The sequence below is a fragment of the Nymphalis io genome, chromosome 16 (genome assembly GCF_905147045.1).
Source record: "Nymphalis io chromosome 16, ilAglIoxx1.1, whole genome shotgun sequence".
Taxonomy (NCBI): Eukaryota; Metazoa; Arthropoda; class Insecta; order Lepidoptera; family Nymphalidae; genus Nymphalis; species Nymphalis io.
Window position 1 is genome coordinate 1,338,718 of NC_065903.1, and position 15,815 is coordinate 1,354,532.

At 34.1% G+C, this 15,815-nt stretch overlaps 1 protein-coding gene across 3 annotated transcripts in view; it reads right to left on the minus strand.

Annotated features, from left to right (window-relative positions):
• Positions 1–15,815, minus strand: part of LOC126774451 (adenylate cyclase type 2-like) — a 206,833-nt gene that overhangs the window by 102,569 nt on the left and 88,449 nt on the right. For all 3 annotated transcript variants that reach the window (XM_050495998.1, XM_050495996.1, XM_050495999.1), the window contains exons 3-5: positions 13,567–13,773; positions 4,095–4,223; positions 2,675–2,869 (exon numbers count right to left, since the gene is read on the minus strand). In XM_050495998.1, the coding sequence (XP_050351955.1) occupies positions 2,675–2,869; positions 4,095–4,223; positions 13,567–13,773 (531 nt within the window). The remainder of the gene's footprint in view (positions 1–2,674; positions 2,870–4,094; positions 4,224–13,566; positions 13,774–15,815) is intronic.

Below are 15,815 nucleotides of genomic sequence, written 5' to 3' on the forward strand. Positions count from 1 at the left end.
AAACAAACCACGGAAAGATTGACTCGTTCGATGGTTGCCAGGGTAATTGCAGGAATTCCAATGAAAATTGTAAAAGAGATTGAAAAATATTAATGAGTAATAAATTATATAACAAGATACGTGTGGAAGAGAATAAAATGTTAAAAGTAAATGCGAAGGATTGTTTTACCCCAGTAAAATACCCCAGTATTCTTACAATAAGGAGCAAATAATTTAGTATATCAATTTATATTTCACTACTAGAATAATAATAATCGCACTATTATCACAAATACAAAGGTTGTGTGTATTGTAAATATTTGTTACTTCTTCACGCCTTATCACAGTTAAGATATGATATAATATACATATTTTTTTCCTTTTATTCCCGTTTAACTAGACTAGAATATAATTTTAAAAATTATCACTTACCATGATGATGAGCTTACAAAAACATCTTTTGTCTCTTATATCTAGTACGCATTTCTTCAAATCTCCCTTGTCAAAAATAATAACTTATCATAGATAATATTTATAATATTACTACCCTTGATATTTATAAAACAATTTTAAAAATCGATTCGGAAATAATTATCAATCACCAAAATTGACACAATCTTACATGCTACACATTATAAGCTTTTTTTTTTATAGAATAGGAAGATGGACAAGCATATGGGCCACCTGATGGTAAGTGGTCACCAAACGCCCTTAGACATTGGCATTGTAAGAAATGTCAACCATCGCTTACATATCCAATGCGCCACCAACCTTCCCAAGTTTAACTAAGATTTTATGTCCCGTGTGCCTGTAATTACACTGTAATTAAGCTCCACATCACAAAATAGTTGCAACAATATTCATTGCTACTAAGTAAATATGTTTTATTTTAATCTGTAGACTGACCATTTAGACGTAATAATACATATGTACATTAGAAAAAAGATAAAGAAATCCCTAAGGAGAAGCAGCAGCTAAATCATATAGTATGGCTTCTCTGAAGTTAGAATACGACGAATAAAATTGCAAAAATTTTCCTACACAATTATTTTCATACTGATGATTACACACAAACGAACATAGAATACAGATACTTACTATTTTTAACATTTAAGCTATAAATCCAAGTAATAGAAAACAGTACAATTATATTTTACAATCGAATAATATTGAAACAAGAAAATAGTTAACGACAAAGGGTATAACAGGCGACCTTATCGCTAATACAGCGATAACGGTCGTAACGAACCAACTTAAACCCAATAATCCTAATCATTGAGTTATTTTCCAAGCTATAAGTATATATATATATATATATTAATATAAGTATATATATATATATATTAATATATATACTTATAGCCGAGATGGCCCAGTGGTAAGAACATGTGAATCTTAACCGATGATCGTGGGTTCAAACCCGGGCAAGCACCACTGAATTTTCATGTGCTTAATTTGTGATTATAATTCATCTCGTGCTTTACGGTGAAGGAAAACATCGTGAGGAAACCTGCATGTGTCTAATTTCACTGAAATTCTGCCACATGTGTATTCCACCAACCCGCATTGGAGCAGCGTGGTGGAATAAGCTCCAAACCTTCTCCTCAAAAAGAGGAGAGGAGGCCTTTAGCCCAGCAGTGGGACATTCACAGGCTGTTACATCATCAACGTTCCTTTTGTTTTTGGACCCTAGTTCCTTGTCGCATGGTACACTTCAGATATTTGGCGATAGATCTAAACCGATCTAACCGAAATAAGTGTAAGTCTTCGATGGTCACGACAATATATGTGTGCCTATTAGTGTATGTCTAATGTTGTCGTATATGCGTGTGCGTGTCAACTGTATTCATATATGCGTACTATGTGTTTGAATGTCTTGTTGGTCTAGTGGCTATATATAGCCCGAAGATCCTGGGTTCAAGCCCCAGGTCGGGCCGATAAGAAGTAATTGCGTTTTTCCGCCGAAGGTCTTCAGTAGCAGCATTTATGGAGGTGGAAATGTATACACTTCTGCTCGGAAAGCACGTAAAGCCGTTGGTCCTGCGCCTGAACTCTTTCCAGTCGTATCGGAACGCCGTCGTATCGGATTATGAGAGTGAAGGAATAATAATATAATAATATAATATAATATCCTGGGACATTTTTCACACACGGCCATCTGATCCCAAATTAAGCTTGTATAAAGCTTGTGCTATGGAAACCAGACAACTGATATACTACATATACTACTTTTCTTTTTGTAAATACATACTTATATAGATAATTACACCCAGACTCAGGACAAACAGACATGTTCATGCACACAAATATCTGTCCTGGGTGGGAATCGAACCCACAACCTTCGGCGTGAAAGGCAAGTGTTCTACCAACCACGCCAACCGGCTCGTCAAGAATAAAGGAATAGATTATAATTATAATAATTAGAGTACATCCATGTTTGCGTACACTATAATTTATCTCGCGCAGTTAGATAATCTCTCTTGAAATTGGTCGCCGGTGCCATAATCGGTCTGGAGAACATTATCACTATATGCTTAGAACTATCAGTTTTATTGTCATTAATTAATTATTATTATATTAATTTATTATATTAATTAATTATTATGATACATAGTATATAGCGAAAGAAACTTCGTTTCAACCGTTTGTCCAAGGACACGGCTTGTTGTTTCAATATTTAATAAAATAGACTTACCTCTGCCGCTATGTACGCTGGTATAACGGATAGAAGCAGCCTCTCCTGTTGTTCTCTTTCACACTCAAGTTTCACACGCTGCTCAAGGCAAGTTCTTGTACCAGCGAATGTATTCCGATGAGCTCGCTCCGTAAGAGCACGATAGTACAGACCTATGCCGCTCGCTGATAACAGAAGAGCCAGTTCGCACGCCAACTATAACATAAAATGGAGCTCACTTAGTCAAGGCAACTATGTATACAAAATCCCTCCAAAATATTTAATTCACTTTACATTTTTTGACAAATCCCTCAAAATTGCAAATCTTGAAAAAAAAATTGCCAACAATTATTATTATTATTATTTTGTCTTTATATTATATTAAATTTGTTTTTTCTTAATTGTAAATTAAATTCATATCAGTTCCCTAAAATATTTTTCAGTATTTTTTTTATTTATAAGATTTTAATATGTGTGACGTTCCACCTTAATTACGCTAGAGTGATGTGGATGGATGTATTATGGATCAAATTCAAAATCGACTGAATAAATAAATATTCCTATCTATAGCTGCTCCATTCCATTTTCAATATTTGTAAATTTGACAACGCTACTTCGGCTGTCAACATCAAAGGCTTTCGATTTCCGAACGTAGATTTACTAGAATTTTATTTACTTAAATAGTATTTTATTTAACAAAAACGTTTCTATATTTTATATTTGCCATCTTCTGTCAACTATCTTCCCAAAATAAAACCTTCTTTTCAAAAAAAGGAGAGGCGCTATTAACCATCAACTGTGTATATATTATTCGATCCGATATGATGAATTTGTTGAACTAGCAAGTGAAGCATATCAGAGGATTGCGAGTTCAAATCGCATAATAATTTTCATGTGAATAACTTTTTTTCATAACAAAGTTCACTTCGCGGCCATAAATGGGCCATTTGCTCGACTTTATTTCTATAAAATATTCAGATTATATTGATCAAGACAGTAATGTAATATGTATGACCCGTTTATTCTGTAAGGCAATAATCAACTTTAATTTAACGACATGAAAACTTTGTGTAATAAGTCTACGGTTCCATATAATAAAATTAAATAACTCCTATAAACGTAGAAACTCTGAAATTTTCGTGATAGTGCTTTATAATTTCTTCGACAAAGAGTTTTGAAAGAAGCTTTATCTGAAGGAGCAAAACTTTTAGATCATTAAGAGCACCGCGTTGAAACTTCCCAATGAACCAAAGATGCGACGTCATTAACTGACTTTGTTATGATTAACAAAATATCACAAAAAATATTTTCAAATTAACGTTATATTTGAGTTATGTGTTATGAGTGCTCAATATATTACTAATTGCAAAAGGTCACATCCACTCAGGTTATTTTCCGGAAAATCTTATTTTTATACACAATTATAATATATATTACAAACCTGCTGGTAGAATTGTGCTTCCTGACCCTGTGGTCCGAGACCAATCGCCAAGCCCATATACGCAAGAGTAAGCGCCGCAGCCAGGCTGAGCGCAATGGATCGAGCTATGGGCATCATTGTATGTACCATCTAGAAGAAAAACAAATGAAATTAAAAGTCACTAATATTACATAGAATATTTTGAAAGTTATTATAATTAAAAAAAAAAATAATTATTATGTAACTGCTTGGGATAGGAAAATAAAATGTTACCAACATTATTATCGAAATGTTGATCATCTTGACTTCAGACCTACAACAAGCTACTGGGTTTTTTTAAATCGATGTATACCTTGGTTTAGAACAGAGTCTGAAAGTTGACAGTGTCTACAATTCCGTGCTTTAGAAAGCACTTGAAGAATCGGCTTGATGTTAGTCATGCGCCTTATCTTATTAAAGCCGTGTGGGATTGCCGTCCCATCGGATTATGAGAGTGAGATAATTGAGAAAGCACTTATGTTTGCGTACACATTTATAAAACAGTTGACTAATCTCAAAAATGGCCGCTGAAGCTACAATCGGTCAGAAGAGCATCATAATTATTATCAATTTTAACTAATATAATTTTTTCTTCACTTATAAAAACAATATATATTAGCTTTAAATCTGATTCTATAATTAATATTAAGCAGATTTCGGTTCTTTTACTTTACATTATTTATATTTAAAAAAAAAACACTTGCAAGGAATTACTAATATCCCTATTTTTTCTTTCAGTTTTATCGTTTATACTAAGTACAAAAATATCCCATAGGGTCAAGATTGAACTTACTAGCTTTATATCACAAAGCGACTCTGTATCGATAGGATAATGACGCTTTGATATTTATTTTAATCTTATTAATTGACATACAATGTAAATTTAGAAGGAAAAAATAATTGAATTAATACTATATTTTGAATGTAAATTAGATTATATACAAGTTATATAAATAGATAATTAAAAATGTAACGAAGCTATGCAGAAACTTAATCACTAATAGTGATCTCTTACAAGCAATCTCGTTTGTGTCGAGACTAAGCTTACTATAACTTAAATATAATATTACTCAAATCTAAGTTATTTATTACAATTCTAGATCCAAACTCCATTTAAACTTAAAGTGAACTCGGCAAAAACTTTTAAAAATTAAAACAAAGTGCATTAAAGTAGAATTTCAAACGTATAAATGAACATAGAAAATTATACAAACGCATTGCGGTTCTACGACCCCGAGCGTTTCAAAGAAACAAAAACAATAAAAGCACTCGAAACAGTTTATCAAGTTTTATTTGTTATAACGTAGTTAAAACAATTTTTATTTTTATAATTATTTTATACTTGCTTATACTTAGATAATTAATCTTTGTTATAATTTTATTAAAAGAATCTTTATACAAAACTTTTTATGTAGCTTCTTTTTCTATTCAAGTGAAGCTGGAGCGGGTAGCTAGTTTATTATAAAAATAAGTAATCAGAGGTGTTGTTATAAAAGCAACAAATTGTAAGCAATTTTATTTTTTATTTAATTGTTTTTTTTTTAATATCATTAAAACGAGTATGTTTAGATATTTATTATTATTATTTTTAAATTAATCGTAGGCGTAATTTATGGATGGTTGCCGTTCTATGGCTTTCGTCCAGTAGACGCAGACGCAGATGGGTCATTTGATGGTTAGTGGTCACCACCGCCCATAGACATTAGCACCGTAAGAGTTTTATATTTTCATTTTACTTAGAAACATTTTGTTGCGTTTCTCTATAACGTTACTTTCTAAAATGTTGCACTTTAGAAAAACCTTGTGTATTTTCTTTTCCAGTTAAGTAAAAAGTTTTGAACTGTTTGGTGGTCACACATGTCACTGAATTTCATCCAACAGGATTCTACGCGACGTTTTTCCTCATCACTGTGCACGAGATAAAATAAAAACACAAATTCAGCACATGGTACTTTCCGGGACACTGGTGGTAGAGCTTTGTGCAAGCTCGTTAGGGTAGGTATCACCCACTCATCAGATATTCTACCGCAAAACAGCAGTACTTGGAATTGTTGTATTCCGGTTTGAAGGGTGAGTGAGCCAGTGTAATTACAGACACAAGCGACAAAAGATCTGAGTTTCCAAGGTTGGTGACGCATTGGCAATTTAAGCAATGGTTAACATTTCTTACAATGCCAATGTCTATGGGCGTTAGTGACCATTTACCATCAGGTGGCCCATATGCTCGTCCACCTTCTTTTTTATAAAAAAAACAACATGCAACCGCGACCTTCAGCTCAATACATTTTCTGGGCTATTTCAAACTTCATTTAAATTGGAAAAATGTCGTAAATATATTCCATTTTTAAGCTCATAACACTGAAACGGCATCCAATTCTCAAATTGGATATCAAAAACTTTGATGTTAATAACGAACACTCACAAAAATAACATGATATTTTTCATCTAGAGCAAACGAAGAGAACATTTAAATGGAAAAACTCGTTAGCAGCAAAATTATTTGTTCACGATAATCTATACGTATAAAAATCAATGTTTCTTTTATTTCCATTCAGCCGAGCTAGTTGAAACTTTGTTCAGTTGGTATTGACACTTGTCTGATGGTATCTAGTTTCCATCGACATACAATAACTGATGCGCGAGTCCAATTGGATAATTAACAACGAAAAAAATTTAAATGCCTACAATATTCAAAATATTTATTATGATTTCACTGAACTTTAAATTATTTGGTAAAAGGTATTATTTTTAAAAATTATAAAAAATGTAATATGGACTACAAATCCTTGATTTTTATATTTAAATACTATTTATTTTGTGGTAGAGCACTTCTTAGAGTACCACCCAACAGTGTTCTGGTTGGAAAGGTGAGTGAATTAGTGTAACTAAAAAAAATACATCTTAGCTCTCAAGATTGGTGGCACAAAAACTATGTAAAGTGAATCAGTGTAACTACAGGCATAAGTAAAAATGCATCTTGACTCCCAAGATTGATGACACATAGACTATATAATGGCTGAGTGCACTGACCACATACCATTAGATGGACTATTTACCAGTCTGCCTATATACTAGTATTTACATAAATCACATCATCACTTCCATATAGGATTAAGGAATTCCAACCACTTCTTACCAAACTGATACTAGAAAGAAATGCTATAAAACTTATTTTCCGAACTGTGTTGCGTCTGCTCGTATTGCTTGTGTAGACATGCCATTAGTGAGAGATCGAGAGCCCTACAGGGGAAATTGAATTTCGAATGGAAGTGTTCTTTTTCTCGCTTGCCCTGTACAATAGATTGAACACGGTGAGTGATCGTGAGTGACCAAGGGATTGGGATTACTGTGTCAGTAATTAAGATTATAAAATTTATTAAAATTGCATATTTTGGATGCTTTTTAATTTTCATTTAACAACGTAAGGTAATCTTATAGGCTTCCGAATAATTTCATTTCTGCACATTTGATGCGAGTAAACGGCGAGTACATCTCACACCTTCGATTTGCCGACGATATCGTCATCATAGCAGAGTCGCTGGAACAACTCACCGAAATGCTGCGTAGCCTAGGCGAGTCTTCCCGGTGTGTCGGTCTCGGCATGAACTTGGACAAGACCAAGGTCATGTTCAATAGGCATGTCGTGCCGGGACCGATATACGTCGAGGGGAAACCTCTCGAAGTTGTTAGTGAATATACCTACCTAGGACAGATTATACAAATCGGTAGGAACAACTTCGAGAAGGAAGCCGATCGAAGAATTCGCTTGGGATGGGCAGCATTTGGCAACCTTCGTCAAGTCCTCAAGTCGTCTATACCGCAATGTTTGAAGACGAAAGTCTTCAACCAATGCGTCTTACCTGCCATGACATACGGTGCCGAAACGTGGACACTAACTGCGGGACTAGTCCACAAATTCAAAGTCGCTCAGCGTGCTATGGAGCGAGCTATGCTCGGAGTATCTTTGAAGGATAAGATCAGAAATGAGATTATTCGGAAAAGAACCGGAGTCACCGACATAGCTTGCAAAATTAGCAGGCTGAAGTGGCAGTGGGCTGGTCACGTATGTCGTAGGACCGATGGCCGTTGGAGCAGACGAGTCCTAGAGTGGAGACCGCGAATCGGCAAGCGCAGCGTAGGGCGCCCTCCAGCCAGGTGGACCGACGACCTTAAGAAGGTGGCGGGCACCAACTGGATGCGGAAGGCGGAGGACAGGGAGCTTTGGCGCACCTTGGGAGAGGCCTATGTTCAGCAGTGGACAACGATTGGCTGTTGATTGATTGATTGATTGACATTTGATGCTATTGATATATTGATTTCATTTTGAGGCTTAAGCATAACAACACGATAAATACAAAAGAAAAAATAAGCGAAGCTTTTTGAAATTCGAACCTGGGACGCACGCCATACAAGATAGTCTCTAGACAAATGAGCAATTTAAATTATTAATTTAAAAAAAACCCTACCCTACCAAAATAATTATCTATTCTCGTTTTTGATTGGTCGATAAAAACGCCACTAGCTACAAAAACTACATGTTAAAATAATATGAAAATAATTGAATTCAGATATTTACTATGCACTTTTAAAATCAATTTACATCGTAAACTTTTCACTCAAATTGCATCGTATACCAACAGCGGAGATTTCATAAAAAGTTTACGCGAACTAAATTAGTTGAACGTGAAGTTGAAATTGTTTTCATTTAAGTTAATCTTTTTATCGTCAGCTCGCACCATTAGTCATTGTTTGTGCACATTTTATTATTTAATTTCAGAGTAGTTGTAAAATATTATATTTTGTTTTTAAATACAGGAAAAAAAGCCGAGATGGCCCAGTGGTAAGAGCGCGTGATTCTTAACCGATGATCGTGGGTTCAAACCCGGGCAAGCACCACTGAAATTTCATGTGCTTAATTTGTGATTGTAATTAATCTCGTGCTTGACGGTGAAGGAAAACATCGCGAAGAAGCCTGCATGTGTCTAATTTCACTGAAATTCAGCCACATGTGTATTCCACCAACCGGCATTGGAGCAGCGTGGTAGAATAAGATCTAAAACTTTCTCCTCAAAAAAGGAGAGGAGGCCTTAGCCCAGCAGTGGGACATCACAGGCTGTTACTGGACTACTGAAATACAGGATATCCTTTATTTATAAAGAAAACATTTTTTTGCTGTTATTTTCGAATAAAGTATACTTTATTCGAGTAGGCTTTTAAAAACACTTGATATTACATGTAATTTAAATATAAAGTTACTATCGGTTCGGAATGTTCGAGAACAGTCAAGAAATTCAGTACTTACTCTTTTTTCATTGTATTAGGTAAGCAGACTTGCAAGTGGACAACGTGATGTTAAATGATCCAACACTCTAAAAGTAACTCTGTTTGTCTGTTACAGCTAATCCACTGTACCGATTTTGATGAAATTTAGTACGATGTAAGCTTAAGTCCCAAGAAAGGAAGGAAAGAATTCTCCAACAGGCGGATGAAACCGCGAAAACTAGTTTCATATGTACATAATATATTATGTATAATTAAGAACCTTAGTTTTTGTAGTTCCTTATATATCTTGTATATTCTATATCTTATACATTCTTTTCTATTATCAATAGAAGTAAAGATGTTATATTATAATAGTACAATTAACAATAAAATTAAGAATATAAGATTTTTCTATGGTACTTCCAAAAGGAAAATCCAATCTTAGATGTAAGATGAACGTATTTGGAGCTGTTATAGTATTCATGCAAATACAAGGACTGATAGTACGATAAATCTCTTAGTGAATTCACGATATAGTGGTTAAGCCGTCAGTGTGGACGTCGTAAATCGAACAACAGGAGGTCATTACATTTTCCGATATCTCCAAACAGAAGCTATATTCTGTTGTTGGTATAATACTCTAACAGTATTTGGGATTAATTGTCTTGTGTTGTTGTTTTCTATTGATTATAGATCTGTTATAAATTACTTATATAATGCAATTTTAATAATGTGGTACAGAGGGCCGTACTTAAAAAACTCGCAGTAGAGTTTTTTACTATCCATCACAGTGCAGGAGGTATATAAAGATATATATATAGTGCACGAGGATGAAAGCAAGCACATGCTACCAATCATATAGACTATATATAATTGTTCCATTTTATCTGTAGCCTAACAGTCTACTGGATATTGTACTGCAAAACACTTAGTATATGGTATTGTTGTATTCCGGTTTGAAGGGTGAGTGAGCCAGTATAATTACAGGCACAAGGGTCATAACATCTTAGTTCCCAAGATGCATTGGTGATGTAAGCGATGGTTAATGGTCTATGGGCGTTGGTGACCACTTACCATCAGGTGGCCCATATGCTCGTCCGCCTTCATATTCTACAAAAAAAATTGTTTGGTTGAACGCGTTAATCTTAGGAACTACTAGTTCGAATTTAATATATTTTTTTAAAGTTTGATAGCCCTTTTATTAAGGAAGGCTATAGGTTATATAAAATCACGCTATAACCAATAGAAGCATCAATGAAAAATATTACAAAATTTCTTCCGTTGCGTGCGCTCCATAAACGGTTAGTTACGCAACAAACATGTACGACGGAATTATTGCTATTAAAAAGTTCTAAAAATGTTCGTGATAACATGTGTCTATCTTTTACGGTTGACTCACTATAACATTTTTTATGGTATCAGATTTTTTCTAAAATAATATTACATTGCGATATTATTATAAGCATGGTATTATTTCCTACCTAAATAAATTTATTCATCGGTAGTATATAATTTTTAGTAAAATTGCTCTAAATCATTTGATTTCAAAGAATATTATTCTTAGGAAATATCACAGTTTTAAAATAAATCCGCAGCAAAATAATAGCGCGTGGTGAGGGCGTGGTAGCGAGGCCTGTCGGTAGCCCTGCGAGGTAGCATGCCGCGCGGCAATATGGGCAATAACTATAAAAGAACACCTTTTATAGTTATCGCCTACATTGATCACGTTTTGAGCAGACTGTCAGTTCTTAGACATACAAATTTCCACGCGAACGAAGTCGCGAGCTCTAGTTTTTAAATAAGATCATAAAATATATTATTTTAAAATACGATATATTATAAGGTTTCGTAGTGGTTTCCTTTGTGGTAGAGCTTCGTGGAACCTCGTTTAGGTGTATTAAGCACTAATCAAATATTCTACCGCAAAACAGCAGTACTTAGTATTGTGGTGTTTGGATGATTGAGCAGTGTAACTACAGGCACCAGTGATATAAAATCTTAATTCCCAAGGTTGGTAGCGTATTGGCGTCCTAAGGGATAATTAATATTTCTTACAATGCGAATGTCTATGAGCGTTGCTAATCACTTACCATCAGATGGCCCAATTGCCCGACCGCTTACCTATAAATATATATTCCTTAAAAAAAAAATAAGTTTATTAAATTAATTGTAATATGTTGGTCATCCATCTTTTAATCCGTTAATATTTCAAGTTATGTCGCTTATATTTGTCTTGTCATTTATTTTATCTGTCCTTTACTGAGGTAGCTTAAATATTAAGTTAATTTTAAAGCCTGTATTATTTGAACAATTCTAACGAAATTATCAATTACATACCGACTGCTGTAACCGTATTTAAGGAGATACTTTTTAATGAATTATTCACTATATTAATTTTTTTTATTTTTATCATATATATGATAAAATATGTTTTTAACAGATCTAATAACATCCATAGATTTAAAAAATGATAATATATTATTTAGGATTGTACTTGTAATCTTTTTTTTTATTATCCGCACACATAGTTATAAAAAGTACTTTGTATTGGTTGCAATAAAATTCAGATTCAAAAATATAATTAAAAAAAATTAGGAAAGTCAAAAGTGCTTTAAGTCCACATGCAAGTAAATAAAGTTGGGGCAAAAACATTCTTCTAATATTTTAAAAGATATAAACAGTAAAATATTGAACAGCTATTTTCTCTTCGCTAACTAAAGCACCTAAACTTACTACATACAGTTCTCAACTACGATAATGGTCAAGCCATTGTCTCCTGAATCTTTTCTAACATTTTTATTTCTCAGCTTTTCTAGCGCTTTTGCAAATGTAAAATTCGTTTCTACACAACTTGGGTGATCAGGCGTCAGCCGTTTTATAAAAAAAATATATTAAACTTTTCTTTAAAACAATTAATTAAATATATTAACATAAGTATTAGAATAAAATTAAATATGCATGTCAATAATTGTTGTTATAATTAATATAAGAAGTAAAGACTAAACTTGTCAGTTTTGTAAATTACATATTATATAACATATTAAATTACATATTATAATAATAGTCACAGGGCTGCGGTAAACATTGCCCTCGCCAAGACCTGCGAGCTGTTCATAAGGATTACACATTAAGACCGAGGCGCAATGGTTCCGCTCAGGGACAAGAGGAGGAGGTCCAGGTTAGTAACTCAAAAATCTAGAAGACCAAGTACATATTCTTGAAATTTCACTCTGGACTATTGTTGGGGTTTCATAGAGCATTTCGAGAGCCTAGTCCCTCAAGATTGAGAAGGTACCTATGGTAGGTAGATTTAACTTATCAACAGCCAATCATTGTCCACTGCTGAACATAAACCTCTCCCAAGGTTTGCCAAAGCTCCCTGTCGTCCACCTTCCGCTTTCAGTTGGTGCCCGCCAATTTCTTAAGGTCATCGGTCCACCTGACTGGAGTGCACCCTACGCTGCGTTTGCCGATCCGCGGTCACCACTCTACGGCTCGTCTGCTCCAACGGCCATCGGTCTTACGATAAACGTGACCAGCCGGTCACGCCACTATTATCACGCCACTTCAGCCTGCTAATTTTACAAGCTATGTCGGTGACTCCGGTTCTTTTCCGGATAATCTCATTTCTGATCTTATCCTTCAAAGATACTCCGAGCATAGCTAGCTCCATAGCACGCTGAGCGACTTTGAATTTGTGGACTAGTCCCGATGTTAGTGTCCACGTTTCGGCACCGTATGTCATGGCAGATAAGACTCATTGGTTGAAGACTTTCGTCTTCAAATATTGCGGTATAGACGACTTGAGGACTTGACGAAGGTTGCCAAATGCGGGCAGCATTCCAAGCGAATTCTTCGATCTACTTCCTTCTCGAAGTTGTTCCTACCGACTTGTATTATCTGCCCTAGGTAGGTATATTCACTAACAACTTCGAGAGGTTTCCCCTCGACGTATATCGGTCCCGGCACGACATGTCTATTGAACATGACCTTGGTCTTGTCCAAGTTCATACCGAGACCAACACACCGGAAAGACTCGCCTAGGCTACGCAGCATTTCGGTGAGTTGTTCCAGCGACTCTGCTATGATGACGATGAGATTTAACTTATATTAAGATTATCATTTATTGTGTTCCTCTGGTCCATATCTGTTTTATATACTATAATGAAATACTTAAAATACAAAAACTTACCAGTATAAGAGCAAACAATGGTAACGGTGCATGGTGTGTGGCCATCAGAGTACCAGCACCGAGACTTATCGTAACCAGGATAGACCCTGATAACGCTAAAGCCTCCCATTCATCCGCTGATGGTAATAGCGCCATCGCCAGCACAGCTAGCAGCACGAATATTATCACTGACAGCACTGATATTGCTGTCACTTGTGATAATAACGTCTGTAACGAAGAAAAAATAAAATTAGATAATGTTAACGACAATACAAGGAGGATGAAAGACCAATCTTGAATAAATATAATCTCATAATACTTATTTGTTTTGTTAACAGCCAAAATCAAAGTCAAATGTGATATTTTTAGAAGAATTTCAATTCTAAATATATGTTAATAATTAAATCTAAAAAAGTAGAATAACATATTTTCATCGATCTGTTCATAACTCTGTTTGGAAAACACGTGTCTTATGTCTCTCTCACACATCAAGTCATAAATATTTCAGCAAAAGTATGTCAAAGAGGTGAAAGCCTAGAAGCATTTCCAGATATCTTAAATTGTTGTCAGTTTTGGTAGTCTTAGTCGAACAATGAATCTTGGAATATCACAAAAGCTATGCCTCGAGCATTTGCTTTGAAAGGTCCCGGACCTTTTTTCGCCCTTTGTCACGTCATTTTCCCTAAAGAATATCGTATATTCGAAAAATGTGTCATAAAATTTAACTTTCGAGGTTTTTCACGATTTGACTAGTAGGCGTTGTTGGTTGTGATCGTGAAAGGATAAAAGGTTTAACCGTTACATTGTCCAAAACCGATTTATGTATGTATAATTGTGTATGACTTGACAATCAAAATTAAAATATACTATTTTGGAGGCTTGCTTGTCCGGGCTTGAACCCACGATCATCGGTTAAAATTCACGCGCTCTTACCACTGGGCCATCTCGGCTATTAACATTACATACATTATTATACAACAATATATATAATAATATAAAAGTGAAGATAAACTTTAAATGTATTCTTAGATAAATGTAAAAGTGTCTGTGAATGTTTATAATAGAAACGATTACGTCGTCCCTTATGTATTGACATTGTGGAGTCGTTAACCTGGCGTTGTAAGTTTGTCTATGCTTCTCGTGTATAATCAACTTACTGTTCCCCGTGGCTTCACTGATAACGTAGATTTCTGTATGTGACAGAATTTTAAAACTCACACAGCAGTACAGCAGTTTTTAGATTTTAATATTAGTATAGACATATTATTACGCGCGAGCGAAACCGCGGACAACAGCTAGTTCTATCAATATAACAATGTCGCAATTATGAAGTAGTTTATGAAGTAGTAGTTGCAATTATGAAGTAGCTGTAAATATTCATGCTTTGTTAATAATATTCCAGAAAGAGTCTTTAGTTCCAAGATTATGAGTGGCCTATACTGCCTATAGGTATCTGTAGAATTTGTTATTATTGTTTGAGGTCAAATAATTGGTTTTTAATTTGACATTTTATTGTATACCGATAATCATGAAATAATATTTATGATTAATCTCGTCAGTCGTAAGCGATTTTGTCGTTTTTCAATGTACATGTTTCTTAAACAAAAACTTTTTGTTTGTATTTAAAGAATATTTATCTTTTTAAAGTTTTGATCTACAGATTGATAATTATATCGTAATAACATTCGCTAATTTGTGTTATGTAAAAATACAATTATATATTTTGTTTTTTTTTTTTTTTACAATTAGTTTTTTTTTTATTTGAACGTTAAGTTAACCTATAATTAGTATAAATTTTTAATACTATTATTACATAAGCAATAAGAAAATGTATTAAATAATATAACATAACCTTGGCTTCCTAATTAATGTAATAAATTAAATAAACCTGATTATAGAATATTTCAAACAAACTATTTATCAAGCCCTACTGCAATTGTTTTAGGATTCCATGTGGATCGTTTCCATATATATTCCATTCTTATTGTCTTGGACAAGGTGGGCCTCGCTATGTTTTGTGATGCAATTGTAAGAATATTAAAGGCTATTCAGTGGCATTCATCAGCTTAACAGGGAAATATCTTTTGTCATCTTATCTCTATTATCAGACATACATACGAATATTTTCACACAATTCCTTGCGTACCAATCGTTTTAGTTTTAATATGAAATACACTTTATTATTAATTTGTATGAAGATGTCAAGATTCATAAATAATAAAAAATTGAAGTAAGAGATTTTACATTAGTTTTCGCGGAACTTGAGAATT